The sequence below is a fragment of the Podarcis muralis genome, chromosome W (assembly GCF_964188315.1).
Source record: "Podarcis muralis chromosome W, rPodMur119.hap1.1, whole genome shotgun sequence".
Lineage (NCBI taxonomy): Eukaryota > Metazoa > Chordata > Lepidosauria > Squamata > Lacertidae > Podarcis > Podarcis muralis.
Genome location: NC_135674.1, coordinates 467,519 through 489,307, shown reverse-complemented (window position 1 = coordinate 489,307; position 21,789 = coordinate 467,519). Strand labels below are relative to the sequence as shown.

Here is a 21,789-nt window from a genome sequence, read left to right as displayed (position 1 = left end):
AGGAGGTCGCTGGGGGGGAACTTCCTGTGGGCCTCGTTGAAGTTCCTGTGGGCGAGGAGGTCGTTGGGCAACTTCCTGTTGGCGAGGACGTCGTCGTTGGGGGGGAACTTCCTGTTGGCAAGGATGTCGTTGGGGAGGACGTCGTTGGGGGGGAACTTCCTGTTGGTGAGGACGTCGCTGGGGGGGAACTTCCTGTTGGCCTCGTTGAAGTTCCTGTGGGCGAGGAGGTCGTTGGGCAACTTCCTGTTGGCGAGGACGTCGTCGTTGGGGGGGAACTTCCTGTTGGCCTCGTTGAAGTTCCTGTTGGCGAGGAGGTCGTTGTTGGGGGGGAACTTCCTGTTGGCGAGGAGGTCCTCGTTGGGGAACTTCCTGTTGAGCTCATGGAACTTCCTGTTGGGCCCCGGAGGCCCCTTGAGGCAGGACATGAGGAGGGCGGTCACCTGGCTAACGTCGGGAGGCGGGGCAGGAAGAGGAAGCGGGGGTTTTGAGGCGGGCCCGGGGACGCATCCTCCTGGGGGCGGGAAGGAAGGGATGGCGGCGGCCGGAGGACCTGGGGGAGGAAGCAGAGAGAGAGAGAGAGAGAGAGAGGCTAGAGGGGACGGCGAGATTCGAACTCCTTTCCCGACAGGCCATAGAGTTCTAGGAAATTGGAATCCGTTTCCCGACATGCCATAGAGTTCTGGGATCCTAGAGGGGATGTTGCAGGCGAGGGAAGCCGGTTTCGTTTCCTGTTTTGAAGAGCATGCATTGCCATAGAGTTCTAGAAGCCTAGAGAGGATTTTCCTTTTTTTTGTTGGCAGAAGGCATTTCCATAGAGTTCTAGAAGCCTAGAGAGGATTTTTCCTTTTTTGACAGAAGGCATTTCCATAGAGTTCTAGAAGCCTAGAGAGGATTTTTCCTTTTTTGACAGAAGGCATTTCCATAGAGTTCTAGAAGCCTAGAGAGGATTTTTCCTTTTTTGACAGAAGGCATTTCCATAGAGTTCTAGAAGCCTAGAGAGGATTTTTCCTTTTTTTTGACAGAAGGCATTTCCATAGAGTTCTAGGAGCCTAGAGGGGATTTTCCCACGCAAGGAAAGCTTACCATGGAGTTGTAGAAGCCTAGAGGGGATTTTATATAATTTTATTTATGCTATCCACTACATATAATTAACACAATATATAATATAATATATAATATAAGAATTATATATATATTACATTACATTACATTACATTACATTACGTTACGTTATGTTATGTTATAGTATATATTATATTATATATTGTGTTAATTATATGTAGTGGATAGTATAAATAAAATTATATAAAATTATATATTATATTATATATATTACATATTATATTATATTATATTATATTATATTATATTATATTATATTATTTGTTATAGTATATATTCTATTATATATTGTGTTAATTATATGTAGTGGATAGTATAAATAAAATTATATAAAATTATGATTATATTATATTATATTATATTATATTATATTATATTATATTATAATTGTTATAGTATATATTATATATTGTGTTAATTATATGTAGTGGATAGTATAAATAAAATTATATAAAATTATTATATTATATTATATTATATTATATTATATTATATTATATTATATTATATTATAATTGTTATAGTATATATTATATAGTGTGTTAATTATATGTAGTGGATAGTATAAATAAAATTATATTAAATTATGATATTATATATTATATTATATATTATATTATATTATATATATATTATATTATATTATATTATATTATATTATATTATATTATATTATATTATATTATATTACATTACATTACATTATATTATATTAATAATAATAATAACAAATCTATATATATTTGTATAATATAATTTGTACAATATAATATAATGTAATTTGTATAAATATAGTATACTATCATTTTAATTATACTATCCACTACATGTAATTAACACAATATATAATATAATATATACTATAACATAACATAACGTAATGTAATGTAAGGTAATGTAATATATATATATAATTCTTATATATAATCCCGGAATGTTGATTCCCGCCCAAATCAAAATACACCGAGGATTTAGGAACGTGTGACAGCCGCCAATCGACCCACCTGGAGCGCGGGGTCAGGATGGCACCTTGCAGCTCCTTCGCACTCGGAGCCTGGAAGGGGAAGCAAAGCAACAATCGGATCTGGGGGGAAAGGGCTAGAGGGGACTCGGCGAGGTCACTTCCTGCCATATCCTGCCAATCACCCTAGCCCTCCCCTGTCAGTCGTTCTCCACCTTCCATTATTCTCCCCTGTCAATCATTCTCCATATTCTGTCAATCACTCTAGCCCTCCCCTCAATCGTTCTCCATCTTCCATCATTCTCCCCTGTCAATCATTCTCCATATCCTGTCAATCAACCCTAGCCCTCCCCTGTCAATCATCCTGGGATATTCTAGCTGTCAATCACCCTAGCCCTCCCCTGTCAATCATTCTCCACCTTCCATCATTCTCCCCTGTCAACCATTCTCCATATTCTGTTAATCACCCTAGCCCTTCCCTGTCAATCATTCCCCATATTCTGTCAATCACCCTAACCCTCCCTGTCAGTCATTCTCCCTCTTCCGTCAATCTCCCCTGTCAATCATTCTCCATATTCTGTCAATCATTCTCCATATTCTGTCAATCACCCTAACCCTCCCCTGTCAATCATTCTCCCTCTTCCGTCAATCTCCCCTGTCAATCATTCTCCATATTCTGTCAATCATTCTCCATATTCTGTCAATCACCCTAACCCTCCCCTGTCAATCATTCTCCACCTTCCATCTTTCTCCCCTGTCAATCATTCCCCATATTCTGTCAATCACCCTAGCCCTCCCCTGTCAATCACCCTAGCCCTCCCCTGTCAATCATTCTCCCTCTTCCATCAATCTCCCCTATCAATCATTCTCCATATTCTGTCAATCATTCTCCATATTCTGTCAATCACCCTAGACCTCCCATCAATCATTCTCCCTCTTCCATCATTCTCCCCTGTCAATCATTCTCCATATCCTGTCAATCAACCCTAGCCCTCCCCTGTCAATCATCCTGGGATATTCTAGCTGTCAATCGTTCTCCATCTTCCATCATTCTCCCCTGTCAATCATTCTCCATATCCTGTCAATTAACCCTAGCCCTCCCCTGTCAATCATTCTCCACCTTCCATCATTCTCCCCTGTCAGTCATTCTCCATATTCCGTTAATCACCCTAGCCATTCCCTGTCAATCATTCCCCATATTCTGTCAATCACCCTAACCCTCCCCTGTCAGTCATTCTCCCTCTTCCGTCAATCTCCCCTGTCAATCATTCCCCATATTCTGTCAATCATTCTCCATATTCTATCAATCATTCTCCATATTCTGTCAATCACCCTAGCCCTCCCCTGTCAACCATTCTCCATCTTCCATTATTCTCCCCTGTCAATCATTCTCCATATCCTGTCAATCAACCCCAGCCCTCCCCTGTCAATCATTCTCCACCTTCCATCATTCTCCCCTGTCAATCATTCCCCATATTCTGTCAATCAACCCTAGCCCTCCCCTGTCAATCATTCTCCACCTTCTATCATTCTCCCCTGTCAATCATTCTCCATATTCTGTCACTCAACCCTAGCCCTCCCCTGTCAATCCTTCTCCATCTTCCATCATTCTCCCCTGTCAATCATTCTCCATATTCTGTCACTCAACCCCAGCCCTCCCCTGTCAATCATTCTCCACCTTCCATCATTCTCCCCTGTCAATCATTCCCCATATCCCGTTAATCACCCTAGCCCTTCCCTGTCAATCATTCCCCATATTCTGTCAATCACCCTAACCCTCCCCTGTCAGTCATTCTCCCTCTTCCGTCAATCTCCCCTGTCAATCATTCCCCATATTCTGTCAATCATTCTCCATATTCTATCAATCATTCTCAATATTCTGTCAATCAACCCCAGCCCTCCCCTGTCAATCGTTCTCCATCTTCCATTATTCTCCCCTGTCAATCATTCTCCATATCCTGTCAATCAACCCCAGCCCTCCCCTGTCAATCATTCTCCACCTTCCATCATTCTCCCCTGTCAGTCATTCTCCATATCCCGTTAATCACCCTAGCCCTTCCCTGTCAATCATTCCCCATATTCTGTCAATCACCCTAACCCTCCCCTGTCAGTCATTCTCCCTCTTCCGTCAATCTCCCCTGTCAATCATTCCCCATATTCTGTCAATCATTCTCCATATTCTGTCAATCATTCTCCATATTCTGTCAATCACCCTAACCCTCCCCTGTCAATCATTCTCCACCTTCCATCTTTCTCCCCTGTCAATTATTCCCCATATTCTGTCAATCACCCTAGCCCTCCCCTGTCAATCGTTCTCCATCTTCCATTATTCTCCCCTGTCAATCATTCTCCATATCCTGTCAATCAACCCCAGCCCTCCCCTGTCAATCATTCTCCACCTTCCATCATTCTCCCCTGTCAATCATTCCCCATATTCTGTCAATCACCCTAGCCCTCCCCTGTCAATCATCCTGGGATATTCTAGCTGTCAATCACCCTAGCCCTCCCCTGTCAATCGTTCTCCATCTTCCATTATTCTCCCCTGTCAATCATTCTCCATATCCTGTCAATCAACCCCAGCCCTCCCCTGTCAATCATTCTCCACCTTCCATCATTCTCCCCTGTCAGTCATTCTCCATATCCCGTTAATCACCCTAGCCCTTCCATGTCAATCATTCCCCATATTCTGTCAATCACCCTAACCCTCCCCTGTCAGTCATTCTCCACCTTCCATCTTTCTCCCCTGTCAATTATTCCCCATATTCTGTCAATCACCCTAGCCCTCCCCTGTCAATCGTTCTCCATCTTCCATTATTCTCCCCTGTCAATCATTCTCCATATCCTGTCAATCAACCCCAGCCCTCCCCTGTCAATCATTCTCCACCTTCCATCATTCTCCCCTGTCAATCATTCCCCATATTCTGTCCATCAACCCCAGCCCTCCCCTGTCAATCATTCTCCACCTTCCATCATTCTCCCCTGTCAATCATTCCCCATATTCTGTCTATCAACCCCAGCCCTCCCCTGTCAATCATTCTCCACCTTCCATCTTTCTCCCCTGTCAATCATTCCCCATATTCTGTCAATCACCCTAGCCCTCCCCTGTCAATCATCCTGGGATATTCTAGCTGTCAATCACCCTAGCCCTCCCCTGTCAATCGTTCTCCATCTTCCATTATTCTCCCCTGTCAGTCATTCTCCATATCCTGTCAATCAACCCCAGCCCTCCCCTGTCAATCATTCTCCACCTTCCATCATTCTCCCCTGTCAATCATTCCCCATATTCTGTCTATCAACCCCAGCCCTCCCCTGTCAATCATTCTCCACCTTCCATCTTTCTCCCCTGTCAATCATTCCCCATATTCTGTCAATCACCCTAGCCCTCCCCTGTCAATCGTTCTCCATCTTCCATTATTCTCCCCTGTCAATCATTCTCCATATCCTGTCAATCAACCCCAGCCCTCCCCTGTCAATCATTCTCCACCTTCCATCATTCTCCCCTGTCAGTCATTCTCCATATCCCGTTAATCACCCTAGCCCTTCCCTGTCAATCATTCCCCATATTCTGTCAATCACCCTAACCCTCCCCTGTCAGTCATTCTCCCTCTTCCGTCAATCTCCCCTGTCAATCATTCCCCATATTCTGTCAATCATTCTCCATATTCTGTCAATCATTCTCCATATTCTGTCAATCACCCTAACCCTCCCCTGTCAATCATTCTCCACCTTCCATCTTTCTCCCCTGTCAATTATTCCCCATATTCTGTCAATCACCCTAGCCCTCCCCTGTCAATCGTTCTCCATCTTCCATTATTCTCCCCTGTCAATCATTCTCCATATCCTGTCAATCAACCCCAGCCCTCCCCTGTCAATCATTCTCCACCTTCCATCATTCTCCCCTGTCAATCATTCCCCATATTCTGTCAATCACCCTAGCCCTCCCCTGTCAATCATCCTGGGATATTCTAGCTGTCAATCACCCTAGCCCTCCCCTGTCAATCGTTCTCCATCTTCCATTATTCTCCCCTGTCAATCATTCTCCATATCCTGTCAATCAACCCCAGCCCTCCCCTGTCAATCATTCTCCACCTTCCATCATTCTCCCCTGTCAGTCATTCTCCATATCCCGTTAATCACCCTAGCCCTTCCCTGTCAATCATTCCCCATATTCTGTCAATCACCCTAACCCTCCCCTGTCAGTCATTCTCCCTCTTCCGTCAATCTCCCCTGTCAATCATTCCCCATATTCTGTCAATCATTCTCCATATTCTGTCAATCATTCTCCATATTCTGTCAATCATTCTCCATATTCTGTCAATCATTCTCCATATTCTGTCAATCACCCTAACCCTCCCCTGTCAATCATTCTCCACCTTCCATCTTTCTCCCCTGTCAATTATTCCCCATATTCTGTCAATCACCCTAGCCCTCCCCTGTCAATCGTTCTCCATCTTCCATTATTCTCCCCTGTCAATCATTCTCCATATCCTGTCAATCAACCCCAGCCCTCCCCTGTCAATCATTCTCCACCTTCCATCATTCTCCCCTGTCAATCATTCCCCATATTCTGTCTATCAACCCCAGCCCTCCCCTGTCAATCATTCTCCACCTTCCATCATTCTCCCCTGTCAATCATTCCCCATATTCTGTCTATCAACCCCAGCCCTCCCCTGTCAATCATTCTCCACCTTCCATCTTTCTCCCCTGTCAATCATTCCCCATATTCTGTCAATCACCCTAGCCCTCCCCTGTCAATCATCCTGGGATTTTCTAGCTGTCAATCACCCTAGCCCTCCCCTGTCAATCGTTCTCCATCTTCCATTATTCTCCCCTGTCAATCATTCTCCATATCCTGTCAATCAACCCCACCCCTCCCCTGTCAATCATTCTCCACCTTCCATCATTCTCCCCTGTCAGTCATTCTCCATATTCCGTTAATCACCCTAGCCCTTCCCTGTCAATCATTCCCCATATTCTGTCAATCACCCTAACCCTCCCCTGTCAGTCATTCTCCCTCTTCCGTCAATCTCCCCTGTCAATCATTCCCCATATTCTGTCAATCATTCTCCATATTCTATCAATCATTCTCCATATTCTGTCAATCAACCCCAGCCCTCCCTGTCAATCGTTCTCCATCTTCCATTATTCTCCCCTGTCAATCGTTCTCCATATCCTGTCAATCAACCCCAGCCCTCCCCTGTCAATCATTCTCCACCTTCCATCATTCTCCCCTGTCAGTCATTCTCCATATCCCGTTAATCACCCTAGCCCTTCCCTGTCAATCATTCCCCATATTCTGTCAATCACCCTAACCCTCCCCTGTCAGTCATTCTCCCTCTTCCGTCAATCTCCCCTGTCAATCATTCCCCATATTCTGTCAATCATTCTCCATATTCTGTCAATCACCCTAACCCTCCCGTCAATCATTCTCCCTCTTCCATCAATCTCCCCTGTCAATCATTCTCCATATTCTGTCAATCTCCCCTGTCAATCATTCTCCATATTCTGTCAGTCATTCTCCCTCTTCCGTCAATCTCAACTGTCAATCATTCTCCATATTCTGTCAATCATTCTCCATATTCTGTCAATCACCCTAGCCCTCCCCTGTCAATCATTCTCCACCTTCCATCTTTCTCCCCTGTCAATCATTCTCCATATTCTGTCAATCACCCTAGCCCTCCCCTGTCAATCACCCTAGCCCTCCCCTGTCAATCATTCTCCCTCTTCCATCAATCTCCCCTGTCAATCATTCTCCATATTCTGTCAATCATTCTCCATATTCTGTCAATCACCCTAGACCTCCCGTCAATCATTCTCCCTCTTCCATCATTCTCCCCTGTCAATCATTCTCCATATCCTGTCAATCAACCCTAGCCCTCCCCTGTCAATCATCCTGGGATATTCTAGCTGTCAATCACCCTAGCCCTCCCCTGTCAATCATTCTCCATATTCTGCCAATCACCCTAGCCCTCCCCTGTCAATCATTCTTCATCTTCCATCATTCTCCCCTGTCAGTCATTCTCCCTCTTCCATCAATCTCCCCTGTCAATCATTCTCCATATTCTGTCAATCACTCTAGCCCTCCCCTCAATCATTCTCCATCTTCCATCATTCTCCCCTGTCAATCATTATCCATATCCTGTCAATCAACCCTAGCCCTCCCCTGTCAATCATCCTGGGATATTCTAGCTGTCAATCACCCTAGCCCTCCCCTGTCAATCATTCTCCACCTTCCATCTTTCTCCCCTGTCAATCATTCCCCATATTCAGTCAATCACCCTAACCCTCCCCTGTCAATCATTCTCCATCTTCCATCATTCTCCCCTGTCAGTCATTCTCCATCAATCTCCCCTGTCAATCATTCTCCATATTCTGTCAATCATTCTCCATATTCTGTCAATCACCCTAGCCCTCCCCTGTCAATCATTCTCCACCTTCCATCTTTCTCCCCTGTCAATCATTCTCCATATTCTGTCAATCACCCTAGCCCTCCCCTGTCAATCACCCTAGCCCTCCCCTGTCAATCACCCTAGCCCTCCCCTGTCAATCATTCTCCCTCTTCCATCAATCTCCCCTGTCAATCATTCTCCATATTCTGTCAATCACCCTAGACCTCCCGTCAATCATTCTCCCTCTTCCATCATTCTCCCCTGTCAATCATTCTCCATATCCTGTCAATCAACCCTAGCCCTCCCCTGTCAATCATCCTGGGATATTCTAGCTGTCAATCACCCTAGCCCTCCCCTGTCAATCATTCTCCATATTCTGCCAATCACCCTAGCCCTCCCCTGTCAATCATTCTTCATCTTCCATCATTCTCCCCTGTCAGTCATTCTCCCTCTTCCATCAATCTCCCCTGTCAATCATTCTCCATATTCTGTCAATCACTCTAGCCCTCCCCTCAATCATTCTCCATCTTCCATCATTCTCCCCTGTCAATCATTATCCATATCCTGTCAATCAACCCTAGCCCTCCCCTGTCAATCATCCTGGGATATTCTAGCTGTCAATCACCCTAGCCCTCCCCTGTCAATCATTCCCCATATTCAGTCAATCACCCTAGCCCTCCCCTGTCAATCATTCTCCATCTTCCATCATTCTCCCCTGTCAGTCATTCTCCATCAATCTCCCCTGTCAATCATTCTCCATATTCTGTCAATCATTCTCCATATTCTGTCAATCACCCTAGCCCTCCCGTCAATCATTCTCCACCTTCCATCTTTCTCCCCTGTCAATCATTCTCCATATTCTGTCAATCACCCTAGCCCTCCCCTGTCAATCATTCTCCATCTTCCATCATTCTCCCCTGTCAGTCATTCTCTCTCTTACATCAATCTCCCCTGTCAATCATTCTCCATATTCTGTCAATCATTCTCCATATTCTGTCAATCACCCTAGAACTCCCGTCAATCATTCTCCCTCTTCCATCATTCTCCCCTGTCAATCATTCTCCCTCTTCCATCATTCTCCCCTGTCAATCACTCTCCATATGCTGTCAATCACCCCAGCCCCACGCTGTCAATCATTCTCCATCCTATTTGGGGTCAGTCTGGATGACCTGGTAGGATCCCTTCTCACCTGTCAATCAATCGATCGATCGATCAGGCGATCCGGAAGCTTCCAGAAGAGGGGGGCGGGTTTCCTTTCCTTCCCTGCGATCAGATTGGCCGAGGAAGAGGAGGCCTGGAAAGATGCTCCAATTGGTACCCTGGATGCGGAGAAGGAGGAAGGATGCTCTGGTCCCAATTGGTACCTGGGATGCTCAAAGGGATGCAGGGAAGGATGAAGGATGCTCAGAGGGATGCAGAGTGGTACCCGGGATGCGGAGAGGGATGCAGAGGAGGAGGAAGGATGCTCAGGTCAGAATTGGTACCCGGGATGCAGGGAAGGAGGAAGGATGCTGAGAGGGATGGAGAGTGGTACCTGGGATGCGGAGAGGGATGCTGAGGAGGAGGAAGGATGCTGAGTGGTACCCGGGATGCGGAGAGGGATGCTGAGGAGGAGGAAGGATGCTGAGTGGTACCTGGGATGCGGAGAAGGAGGAAGGATGCTCTGGTCAAAATTGGTACCCAAAGGTGCACAGAAGGAGGAAGGATGCAGGATGCTCAGATCCCAATTGGTACCCAAAGATGCTGAGAAGGAGGAAGGATGCTGAGTGGTACCTGGGATGCGGAGGAGGAGGAAGGATGCTCAGATCCCAATTGGTACCCAAAGATGCTGAGAAGGAGGAAGGATGCTCAGGTCCAAATTGGTACCCGGGATGCAGGGAAGGATGCAAAGATGCTCTGCTCCCAATTGGTACCCAGGGAGATGCTCTGGTACCCAGGAGGTTGAGAGGGATGCAGAGAAGGAGGAAGGATGCTGAGAGGGATGCTGAGTGGTACCCGGGATGCGGAGAGGGAGGCTGAGGAGGAAGAAGGATGCTCTGGTCAAAATTGGTACCCAGGATGCAGGTAAGGAGGAAGGATGCTCAGATCCCAATTGGTACCCAAAGATACTGAGGAGGAGGAAGGATGCTGAGTGGTACCCGGGATGCGGAGAGGGATGCTGAGGAGGAGGAAGGATGCTGAGTGGTACCCGGGATGCGGAGAAGGAGGAAGGATGCTCAGGTCAGAATTGGTACCCAGGATGCAGGGAAGGAGGAAGGATGCTGAGTGGTACCCGGGATGCGGAGAAGGAGGAAGGATGCTCAGGTCAGAATTGGTACCCGGGATGCAGGGAAGGAGGAAGGATGCTGAGAGGGATGGAGAGTGGTACCCGGGATGCGGAGAGGGATGCTGAGGAGGAGGAAGGATGCTGAGTGGTACCCGGGATGAGGAGAAAGAGGAAGGATGCTCTGGTCCAAATTGGTACCCAGGATGCAGGGAAGGAGGAAGGATGCTCAGGTCCCAATTGGTACCCAAAGATGCAGAGAAGGAGGAAGGATGCTGAGAGGGATGCAGAGTGGTACCCGGGATGCGGAGAGGGATGCAGAGAAGGAGGAAGGATGCTCAAATTGGTACCCAAAGATGCGGAGAGGGTTGCAGGGAAGGAGGGAGGATGCTCAAATTGGTACCCAAAGATGCTGAGAGGGATGCAGGGAAGGAGGAAGGATGCGGAGAGGGATGCAGAGTGGTACCCGGGATGCGGAGAGGGATGCAGGGAAGGATGAAGGATGCTCAGAGGGAGGCAGAGTGGTACCCGGGATGCGGCAAAGGATGCAGAGGAGGAAGGATGCTCAAATTGGTACCCAAAGATGCTGAGAGGGATGCAGGGAAGGAGGAAGGATGCGGAGAGGGATGCAGAGTGGTACCCGGGATGCGGAGAGGGATGCAGAGAAGGAGGAAGGATGCTCAGATCCAAATTGGTACCCAAAGATGCAGGCAAGGATGAAGGATGGAAAGATGCTTAGGTACAAATTGGTACCCAGGATGCAGAGAAAGATGCTCAGATTGGTACCCAAAGATGCAGAGAAGGAGGAAGGATGCGGAGAGGGAGGCAGAGTGGTACCCGGGATGCGGAGGAGGAAGGATGCTCAAATTGGTACCCAAAGATGCTGAGGATGCAGAGAGGGATGCAGAGTGGTACCCGGGATGCGGAGAAGGAGGAAGGATGCGGAGAAGGAGGAAGGATGCTCTGGTCCAAATTGGTACCCAAAGATGCGGAGAGGGATGCAGGGAAGGAGGAAGGATGCTGAGTGGTACCTGGGATGCGGAGAAGGAGGAAGGATGGAAAGATGCTCAGGTCCAAATTGGTACCCAGAATGCGGAGAAGGATGAAGGATGCTCTGGTCCAAATTGGTACCCGAAGATGCTGAGAGGGATGCAGGGAAGGAGGAAGGATGGAAAGATGCTCAGATCCCAATTGGTACCCAGGATGCGGAGAAGGAGGAAGGATGCTGAGAGGGAGGCAGAGGAGGAAGGATGCTGAGTGGTACCCGGGATGCGGAGAGGGATGAAGGATGCAAAGATGCTCAGGTCCGAATTGGTACCCAAAGATGCTGAGGATGCAGAAATGGATGAAGGAGGCTCTGGTCCAAATTGGTACCCAGGATGCGGAGAAGGATGAAGGATGCTCTGGTCCAAATTGGTACCCAGGATGCAGGGAAGGATGGAGAGAAAGATGCTCAAATTGGTACCCAAAGATGCAGAGAAGGAGGAAGGATGCGGAGAGGGAGGCAGAGGAAGAAGGATGCTCAAATTGGTACCCAAAGACGCTGAGAGGGATGCAGGGAAGGAGGAAGGATGCTCTGGTCCAAATTGGTACCCAGGATGCACGGAAAAAGATGCTCAAATTGGTACCCAAAGATGGAGAGAAGGAGGAAGGATGCGGAGAGGGATGCGGAGAAGGAGGAAGGATGCTCAAATTGGTACCCAAAGATGCTGAGAGGGAGGCAGAGAAGGAGGAAGGATGCTGAGAGGGAGGCAGAGTGGTACCCGGGATGCGGAGAGGGATGAAGGATGCTCTGGTCCAAATTGGTACCCAGGATGTGGAGAGGGATGAAGGATGCAAAGATGCTCAGGTCCGAATTGGTACCCAAAGATGCTGAGGATGCAGAAATGGATGAAGGAGGCTCTGGTCCAAATTGGTACCCAGGATGCGGAGAAGGATGAAGGATGCTCTGGTCCAAATTGGTACCCAGGATGCAGGGAAGGATGGAGAGAAAGGTGCTCAAATTGGTACCCAAAGATGCAGAGAAGGAGGAAGGATGCTGAGAGGGAGGCAGAGGAAGAAGGATGCTCAAATTGGTACCCAAAGATGCTGAGAGGGATGCAGGGAAGGAGGAAGGATGCTCTGGTCCAAATTGGTACCCAGGATGGAGAGAAAGATGCTCAGATTGGTACCCAAAGATGGAGAGAAGGAGGAAGGATGCGGAGAGAGATGCGGAGAAGGAGGAAGGATGCTCAAATTGGTACCCAAAGATGCGGAGAGGGATGCAGGGAAGGAGGAAGGATGCTCAAATTGGTACCCAAAGATGCGGAGAGGGATGCAGGGAAGGAGGAAGGATGCTCAAATTGGTACCCAAAGATGCGGAGAGGGATGCAGGGAAGGAGGAAGGATGCGGACGGGAGGAAGGAAGGCCGGAGTATTATTTTTTTTCGGGGGGGGGTGCTAGTCCCGCCCTCCTGTCAATCTCCCGGCTTCCTCCCCTCCCCCAAAAGGATGGATGATTGACAGGTCCAGTCGGGATGCGGGGAATGGTACCCAGGGGATGCAGGAAAAGATACTGGGATGGTACCTGGTTGGTGGAGGAAGGAGGAGGAGGGAGGGAGGAAGTGGGGAGAGAGGGGGCGGGACTTCCTGCGGAGGAGGGAGGAGGGAGAAAGCAGGGATGGAAGAGGGCGGGACTTCCTGTGGAGGAGGATGCTTGGAGGAGGAAGATGCTCTGGGATGCAGGGAAGGAGGAAGGATGCTGACGGGAGGAAGGAAGTATCATTTTTTTTGGGGGGGGGTGTTAGTCCCGCCTCCTGTCAATCTCCCTCCGATCCCCGAAAACAATGGATGGATGATTGACAGGTCCGATGGGATGCAGGAAAAGATACTGGAATGGTACCTGACGATCCGGTTGGTGGAGGAAGGGGGAGAGGGAGGGAGGGAGGAGGGGGAGGGAGGGGGCGGGACTTCCTGCGGAGGAGGGAGGAAGCAGGGATGGAAGGGGGCGGGACTTCCTGTGGAGGAGGATGCTGGGAGGAGGGAGATGCTCTGGGACCCGGGATGCGGAGAAGGAAGGAAGGAAGGAAGGAGTATTCTTTTTTTGGGGGGGGGATGTTTGTCCCGCCCTCCTGTCAATCTTCCGGCTTCGGAAGGATAAGAATGGATGGATGATTGACAGGTCCAATCGGGATGCAGGAAAAGATGCTGGGAAAGGAAAAGAGGAAGGGAGAGGAGGAGGGAAGAGGAGGAGGGAGAGGGAGGATGAGGGGAGGAAAAGGCGGGACTTCCTGTGGCGGAGGGAGGAGGGGAGGATGCTGGGAGATTGGCAGGCCGGGAAGAAGAGGAGGAGGAAGGAAGGATGGAGGGAGGAGGATGGATGGAGAGAGAAAAGACGCTCTGAGAGGAGTAATTGGTACCCAAGGAGGAAGAGGAGGGAGGAGGAAGGAAGGAAGGAATTAAGGATGAAAATAAGGAATTAAGGAAGGAAGGAGGGAAGGAAGGAAGGAGAGAGAGAGAGAGAGAGTGGGATAGATAGTGGGAGGGAGAGAAGGAAGGAAGGAAGGAAGGAAGGAAGGAAGGAAGGAAGGAGGAGGATGGATAGAGAGGAATGAAGGAAGGAAGGAAGGAATCAAGGATGGAAATAAGGAATTAAGGAAGGAAGGAGGGAAGGAAGGAAGGAGAGAGAGAGAGATAGAGGGATAGATAGTGGGAGGGAGGGAGAGAAGGAAGGAAGGAAGGAAGGAAGGAAGGAAGGAAGGAAGGAAGGAAGGAGGAGGATGGATAGAGAGGAATGAAGGAAGGAAGGAAGGAAGGAATCAAGGATGGAAATAAGGAATTAAGGAAGGAAGGAGGGAAGGAAGGAAGGAGAGAGAGAGAGATAGAGGGATAGATAGTGGGAGGGAGGGAGAGAAGGAAGGAAGGAAGGAAGGAAGGAAGGAGGAGGATGGATAGAGAGGAATTAAGGAAGGAAGGAAGGAAGGAATCAAGGATGAAAATAAGGAATTAAGGAAGGAAGGAGGGAAGGAAGGAAGGAAGGAGAGAGAGAGAGATAGAGGGATAGATAGTGGGAGGGAGGGAGAGAAGGAAGGAAGGAAGGAAGGAAGGAAGGAAGGAAGGAAGGAGGAGGATGGATAGAGAGGAATGAAGGAAGGAAGGAAGGAAGGAATCAAGGATGAAAATAAGGAATTAAGGAAGGAAGGAGGGAAGGAAGGAAGGAGAGAGAGAGAGAGAGAGGGATAGATAGTGGGAGGGAGAGAAGGAAGGAAGGAAGGAAGGAAGGAAGGAAGGAAGGAAGGAGGAGGATGGATAGAGAGGAATTAAGGAAGGAAGGAAGGAAGGAAGGAAGGAATCAAGGATGAAAATAAGGAATTAAGGAAGGATTTAGGAAGGGCGGAAGGAAGGAGAGAAAGAGAGAAGGGAAAGAGGGAGGGAGGAAAGGGAAAGAGAGAAGAGAGAAGGAAGGAAGGAAGGAAGGAAGGAAGGAAGGAAGGAAGGAAGGAGAGAGAGAGATAGATGGAGGGAGGGAGGGAGGGAGAGAAGGAAGGAAAGAAAGAAGGAAGGAAGGAAGGAGAGAGAGAGGGATAGATGGAGGGAGGGAGGGAGAGAAGGAAGGAAAGAAAGAAGGAAGGAGAGAGAGAGAGAGATAGATAGAGGGATAGATGGAGGGAGGGAGGGAGAGAAGGAAGGAAAGAAAGAAGGAAGGAAGGGAGGAGAGAGAGAGAGAGGGGGATAGATGGAGGGAGGGAGGGAGAGAAGGAAGGAAAGAAAGAAGGAAGGAGAGAGAGAGATAGATAGAGGGATAGATGGAGGGAGGGAGGGAGAGAAGGAAGGAAAGAAAGAAAGAAGGAAGGAAGGAAGGAAGGAGAGAGAGAGAGAAAAGAAGGGAAGGGAAGGAGGGCGGGAGGGAGGGAGGAAAGGGAAAGAGAGAAGAGAGAGAGAAGGAAGGAAGGGAAGGAGGGAGGAGGAGGATGGGGAGGGAGAAGGCTTTCCCCCTGGAGGAGAGGAATTGGTCGGGACCCCTCTAGGTCCTCCAGCCTGACCCCCTTGCAAAGGATCATAGAGAGGGAAGGGACCCCTCCAGCCTGACCCCCTGGCAAAGGATCATAGAGAGAGAAGGGACCTCTCTAGGACATCCAGCAGGTGGTTAGGGGATCATAGAGAGGGAAGGGACCCCTCCAGGTCATCCAGCCTGACCCCCTTGCAAAGGATCATAGAGAGGGAAGGGACCCCTCTAGGTCATCCAGCCTGACCCCCTTGCAAGGGATCATAGAGAGAGAAGGGACCTCTCTAGGACACCCAGACGGTGATTAGGGGATCATAGAGGGGGAAGGGACCTCTCCAGGTCATCCAGCCTGGCCCCCTTGCAAAGGATCATAGAGAGGGAAGGGACCGCTCTAGGTCCTCCAGCCTGGCCCCCTTGCAAAGGATCATAGAGAGGGAAGGGACCCTTCCAGGTCATCCAGCCTTGCCCCCTTGCAAAGGATCATAGAGAGGGAAGGGACCGCTCTAGGTCATCCAGCCTGACCCCCTTGCAAGGGATCATAGAGAGGTCCCTTCCCTCTCAATGATCCTTTGCAAGGGGGTCAGGCTGGAGGACCTAGAGGACTCTCTAGGACACCCAGCCGGTGATTAGGGGATCATAGAGGGGGAAGGGACTCCTCTAGGTCCTCCAGCCTGACCCCCTTGCAAAGGATCATTGAGAGGGAAGGGACCCCTCTAGGTCATCCAGCCTGACCCCCTTGCAAGGGATCATAGAGAGGGAAGGGACCCCTCCAGGTCCTCCAGCCTGACCCCCTTGCAAATGATCATAGAGAGGGAAGGGACCACTCTAGGTCATCCAGCCTGACCCCCTGGCAAAGGATCATAGAGAGGGAAGGGACCCCTCCAGGTCATCCAGCCTGACCCCCTTGCAAAGGATCATAGAGAGGGAAGGGACCGCTCCAGGTCCTCCAGCCTGGCCCCCTTGCAAAGGATCATAGAGAGGGAAGGGACCGCTCTAGGTCCTCCAGCCTGGCCCCCTTGCAAAGGATCATAGAGAGGGAAGGGATTGGTACTCCAATTCCTTCCCTCTCTATGGTCCTTTGCAAGGGATCAATCATAGAGAGGGAAGGGACCTCTCTAGGACACCCAGCCGGTGATTAGGGGATCATAGAGGGGGAAGGGACCGCTCTAGGTCATCCTGCCTGACCCCCTTGCAAAGGATCATAGAGAGGGAAGGGACCTCTCTAGGACACCCAGCCGGTGATTAGGGGATCATAGAGAGAGAAGTGACCTCTCTAGGACATCCAGCCGGAGATTAGGGGATCATAGAGAGGGAAGGGACCACTCCAGGTCCTCCAGCCTGACCCCCTGGCAAAGGATCATAGAGAGGGAAGGGGCCGCTCTAGGACATCCAGCACATACCTAGGTATCATAGAGAGGGAAGGGACCCCTCTAGGTCATCCAGCCTGGCCCCCTGGCAAGGGATCATAGAGAGGGGAGGGAGAGCAACAGGGAGGGAGGAGAGGGATTGTTACCCAGGAAGTAGGGAGGAAGTGGAGTAATTGGTACCCAGGAAATAGGGAGGAAGTGGAGTAATCGGTACCCAGGAAATAGGGAGGAAGTGGAGTAATTGGTACCCAGGGAGGAGGGAGGAAGTGGAGTAATTGGTACCCAGGAAATAGGGAGGAAGTGGAGTAATTGGTACCCAGGAAATAGGGAGGAAGTGGAGTAATTGGTACCCAGGAAATAGGGAGGAAGTGGAGTAATTGGTACCCAGGGAGGAGGGAGGAAGAGGGTGAGAGGCCGAGGGATTATTTTCCCAGAAGGAAAATGATGCTCTGAGGAGAGGAATTGTTACCCAGGGAGGAAAAGGGAGGAAAAGGAGAGGCTAATTTCCCCCTGGAGGAGAGGAAGTGGTACCCAGGGAGGAGGGAGGAAGAGGAAAACGATGCTCCGAGGAGAGTAATTGGTACCCAGGGAGGAATTGGTACCAATTCCTCCAGGGGGAAACCCTTCGCTCTCTCCATCCTTCCTCTTCCTCCTTGGGTACCAATTACTCTTCTCAGAGCATCTGTTTCCTCTCCATCCATCCTCTTCCTCCCCGGGTACCACTTCCTCTCCTCCAGGGGGGAAACCCTTTGCTCTCTCCATCCTCTTCCTCCTTGAGTACCAATTACTCCTCTCAGAGCATCTTTTCCCTCTCCATCCATCCTCTTCCTTCCTCCTCCCTGGGTACCAATTACTCCACTTCCTCCCTACTTCCTGGGCCACAATTCCTCTCCTCCAGGGGAAATCCCTCCTCTTCTCCATTCTCTTCTTCCCTCCTTCCTGGGTAACAATTGCTCTCCTCGGAGCATCCTTTTCCTTCCGGGAAAATCATCCCTCGGCTTCCCACCCTCTTCCTCCCTCTTCCCTGGGTACCAAATCCTCTCCATCCATCCTCCTCCTCCATCCTCTTCCTCCCTGGGTACCAGTTACTCTTCCCAGAGCGTCTTTTCCCTCTCCATCTTCCTCCTCCTCCATCCTCTTCCTCCTTGGGTACCAATTACTCCTCTCAGAGCGTCTTTTCCCTCTCCCTCCTCTTCCTTCCTCCCCCCTAGGTACCAATTCCTCTCTATCCATCCTCCTCCTTCCTTCCTTCCTTCCTTCCTTCCTTCCTTCCTTCCTTCCTTCCTTCCTTCCTTCCTTCCCCATCCTCTTCCTCCCTGGGTACCAGTTACTCTTCCCAGAGCGTCTTTGCCCTCTCCCTCCTCTTCCTTCCTCCTCCCTGGGTACCAATTCCTCTCTACCCATCCTCCTCCCCCCTCCCTCCTCTTCCTCCCTGGGTACCAATTCCACTCTATCCATCTTCCTTCCTTCCTTCCTTCCTTCCTTCCTTCCTTCCTTCTTTCCTTCCTTCCGCCCTCCCTCCTCCATCCTCTTCCTCCTTCCCAGAGCGTCTTTTCCCTCTCCATCTTCCTCCTCCTCCATCCTCTTCCTCCCTGGGTACCAATTACTCTTCCCAGAGCATCTTTTCCCTCTCAATCTTCCTCCTCCATCCTCTTCCTCCCTGGGTACCAGTTACTCTTCCCAGAGCATCTTTTCCCTCTCCATCTTCCTCCTCCTCCATCCTCTTCCTCCTTGGGTACCAATTACTCCTCTCAGAGCGTCTTTTCCCCCTCCCTCCTCTTCCTCCTTCCTCCCTGGGTACCAATTCCTCTATCCATCCCCTTCCTTCCTTCCTTCCTTCCTTCCTTCCTTCCTTCCTTCCTTCCTTCTCCCTCCTCTTCCTCCTTGGGTACCAATTCCTCCTCTCAGAGCGTCTTTTCCCTCTGCCTCCTCTTCCTCCCTCCTCCCTGGGTACCAATTCCTCTCTATCCATCCTCCTCCTCCCTCCTTCCCTCCATCCCCTTCCTCCTTGGGTACCAATTACTCCTCTCAGAGCGTCTTTTCCCTCTCTTCCTCCCTCCTCCCTTCCTCTTCCTCCTTGGGTACCAATTACTCTTCCCAGAGCATCTGTTTCCTCTCCATCCATCCATCCTCTTCCTCCCTGGGTACCACTTCCTCTCCTCGCAGCATCGGAGTATCGTTTTCCTTCCGGGAAAAGAATCCCTCGGCCTCTCACCCTCTTCCTCCCTGGGCACCAATTACTCTCCTTTCTCCCTATTTCCTGGGTACCAATTACTCCCCTTCCTCCCTACTTCCTGGGTAACAATCACTCTCCTTCCTCCCTGTTACTCTCCTTTCTCCCTGTTACTCTCATCCTTCCCTATTACCCCCTCCCTCTCCATTTCCTGGGTACCAATTACTCCCCCTCCTCCCTACTTCCTGGGCAACAATTACTCTCCTTCCTCCCTATTACTCTCCTCCCTCCCTACTTCCTGGGTACCAATTACTCTCAATCCTCCCTATTACTCTCCTTCCTCACTATTCACTTCCTCCCTATTACTCCACTTCCTCCCCATTTCATGGGTACCAATCACTCCACTTCCTCCCTGTTACTCCCCTTCCTCCCTGGGCACCAATTACTCTCCTTCCTCCTTATTACTCCACTTCCTCCCTGTTACCCCACTTCCTCACTCTTTCCTGGGTACCAATCACTCTCCTCCCTCCCTGCAGCTCCACTTCCTCACTCTTTCCTGGGTACCAATTACTCTTCACCCTCCCTATTACTCCACTTCCTCCCTGTTACTCCACTTCATCCCTCCTTCCTGGGTACCAATCACTCCACTTCCTCCCTGTTACTCCACTTCCTACCTGCTACTCCACTTCCTCCCTACTTCCTGGGTACCAATCACTCTCCTCCCTCCCTGCTGCTCCACTTCCTCCCTGCTGCTCCACTTCCTCCCTACTTCCTGGGTACCAATCACTCTCCTCCCTCCCTGCTGCTCCACTTCCTCCCTGCTACTCCACTTCCTCCCTACTTCCTGGGTACCGATTACTCTCCTCCCTCCCTATTACTCCCCTTCCTCCCCATTTCCTGGGCACCAATTACTCCACTTCCTCCCTGTTACTCCACTTCCTCCCCATTTCCTGGGCACCAATCACTCTCCTCCCTCCCTATTACTCCCCTTCCTCCCCATTTCCTGGGCACCAATTACTCCACTTCCTCCCTGTTACTCCACTTCCTCCCCATTTCCTGGGCACCAATCACTCTCCTCCCTCCCTGTTAATCCACTTCCTCCCCATTTCCTGGGCACCAATCACTCTCCTCCCTCCCTATTACTCCACTTCCTCCCTGTTACGCCACTTCCTCAAGCTGGTCGTTCAAGGCGCCTGGGAACTGTAGTTTATTCAGGGCAAGAGCCTGGGAACTGTAGTTTGCCGTGCACAATCTGGTCATTCAAGGCGCCTGGGAACTGTAGTTCGTTCAGGGCAATCGCGTCATTTCAGGCGCTGGGGAACTGTAGTTTATTCAGGACAATCGCGTCATTTCAGGCGCTTGGGAACTGGAGTTTGTTCAGGGCGCTTGGGAACTGTAGTTTATTCAGGGCAATCGCGTCATTTCAGGCGCTTGGGAACTGTAGTTTATTCAGGGCAATCGCGTCATTTCAGGCGCTTGGGAACTGTAGTTTGTTCAGGGCAATCACGTCATTTCAGGCGCTTGGGAACTGTAGTTTGTTCAGGGCAATCACGTCATTTCAGGTGCCTGGGAACTGTAGTTTATTCAGGGCAATCACGTCATTTCAGGCGCTTGGGAAGTGTAGTTTGTTCAGGGCAATCACGTCATTTCAGGCGCCTGGGAACTGTAGTTTATTCAGGGCAATCACGTCATTTCAGGCGCCTGGGAACTGTAGTTTATTCAGGGCAATCACGTCATTTCAGGCGCCTGGGAACTGTAGTTTATTCAGGGCAATCGAGATCATTCCAGGCGCCTGGGAACTGTAGTTTGTTCAGGGCGCTTGGGAACTGTAGTTTATTCAGGGCAATCGCGTCATTTCAGGCGCTTGGGAACTGGAGTTTGTTCAGGGCGCTTGGGAACTGTAGTTTATTCAGGGCAATCGCGTCATTTCAGGCGCCTGGGAACTGTAGTTTGTTCAGGGCGCTTGGGAACTAGTTTATTCAGGGCAATCTCGTCATTTCAGGCGCTTGGGAACTGTAGTTTGTTCAGGGCGCTTGGGAACTGTAGTTTATTCAGGGCAATCGTGTCATTTCAGGCGCTTGGGAACTGTAGTTTGTTCAGGGCGCTTGGGAACTGTAGTTTATTCAGGGCAATCACGTCATTCCAGGCGCCTGGGAACTGTAGTTTGTTCAGGGCGCTTGGGAACTGTAGTTCATCCAAGGCAATCGAGATCATTCCAGGCGCCTGGGAACTGTAGTTTGTTCAGGGCACTTGGGAACTGTAGGAAATCCAAGGCAATCGAGATCATTCCAGGCGCCTGGGAACTGTAGTTCATTCAGGACAATCGCATGTAATTCAGGGTGCTTGGGAACTACAGTTCATTCAGGGCACCTGGGAACTGTAGTTCATTCAGGGCAATCACAGGTCATTCCAGGCGCCTGGGAACTGTAGTTCATTCAGGACAACCGCATGTAATTCAGGGCGCCTGGGAACTGTAGTTCATTCAGGACAATTGAGGTCATTCCAGGCGCCTGGGAACTAGTTCATTCAG

General features: G+C 49.8%; 1 protein-coding gene across 1 annotated transcript; it reads right to left on the bottom strand.

Moving 5' to 3' along the window:
• Positions 1-239: 239 nt before the first annotated feature.
• Positions 240-18,077, bottom strand: LOC114589829 (uncharacterized). The gene is made up of 5 exons (XM_077922993.1): positions 17,957-18,077; positions 10,468-12,579; positions 9,662-10,106; positions 2,127-2,176; positions 240-550 (listed from the first exon to the last, which is right to left on the bottom strand). Exons 1-2 carry the CDS (start codon positions 18,075-18,077, stop codon positions 11,510-11,512), a joined length of 1,191 nt encoding a protein of 396 aa, XP_077779119.1. The 3' UTR covers positions 240-550; positions 2,127-2,176; positions 9,662-10,106; positions 10,468-11,509.
• Between the last annotated feature and the right edge of the window lie 3,712 nt (positions 18,078-21,789).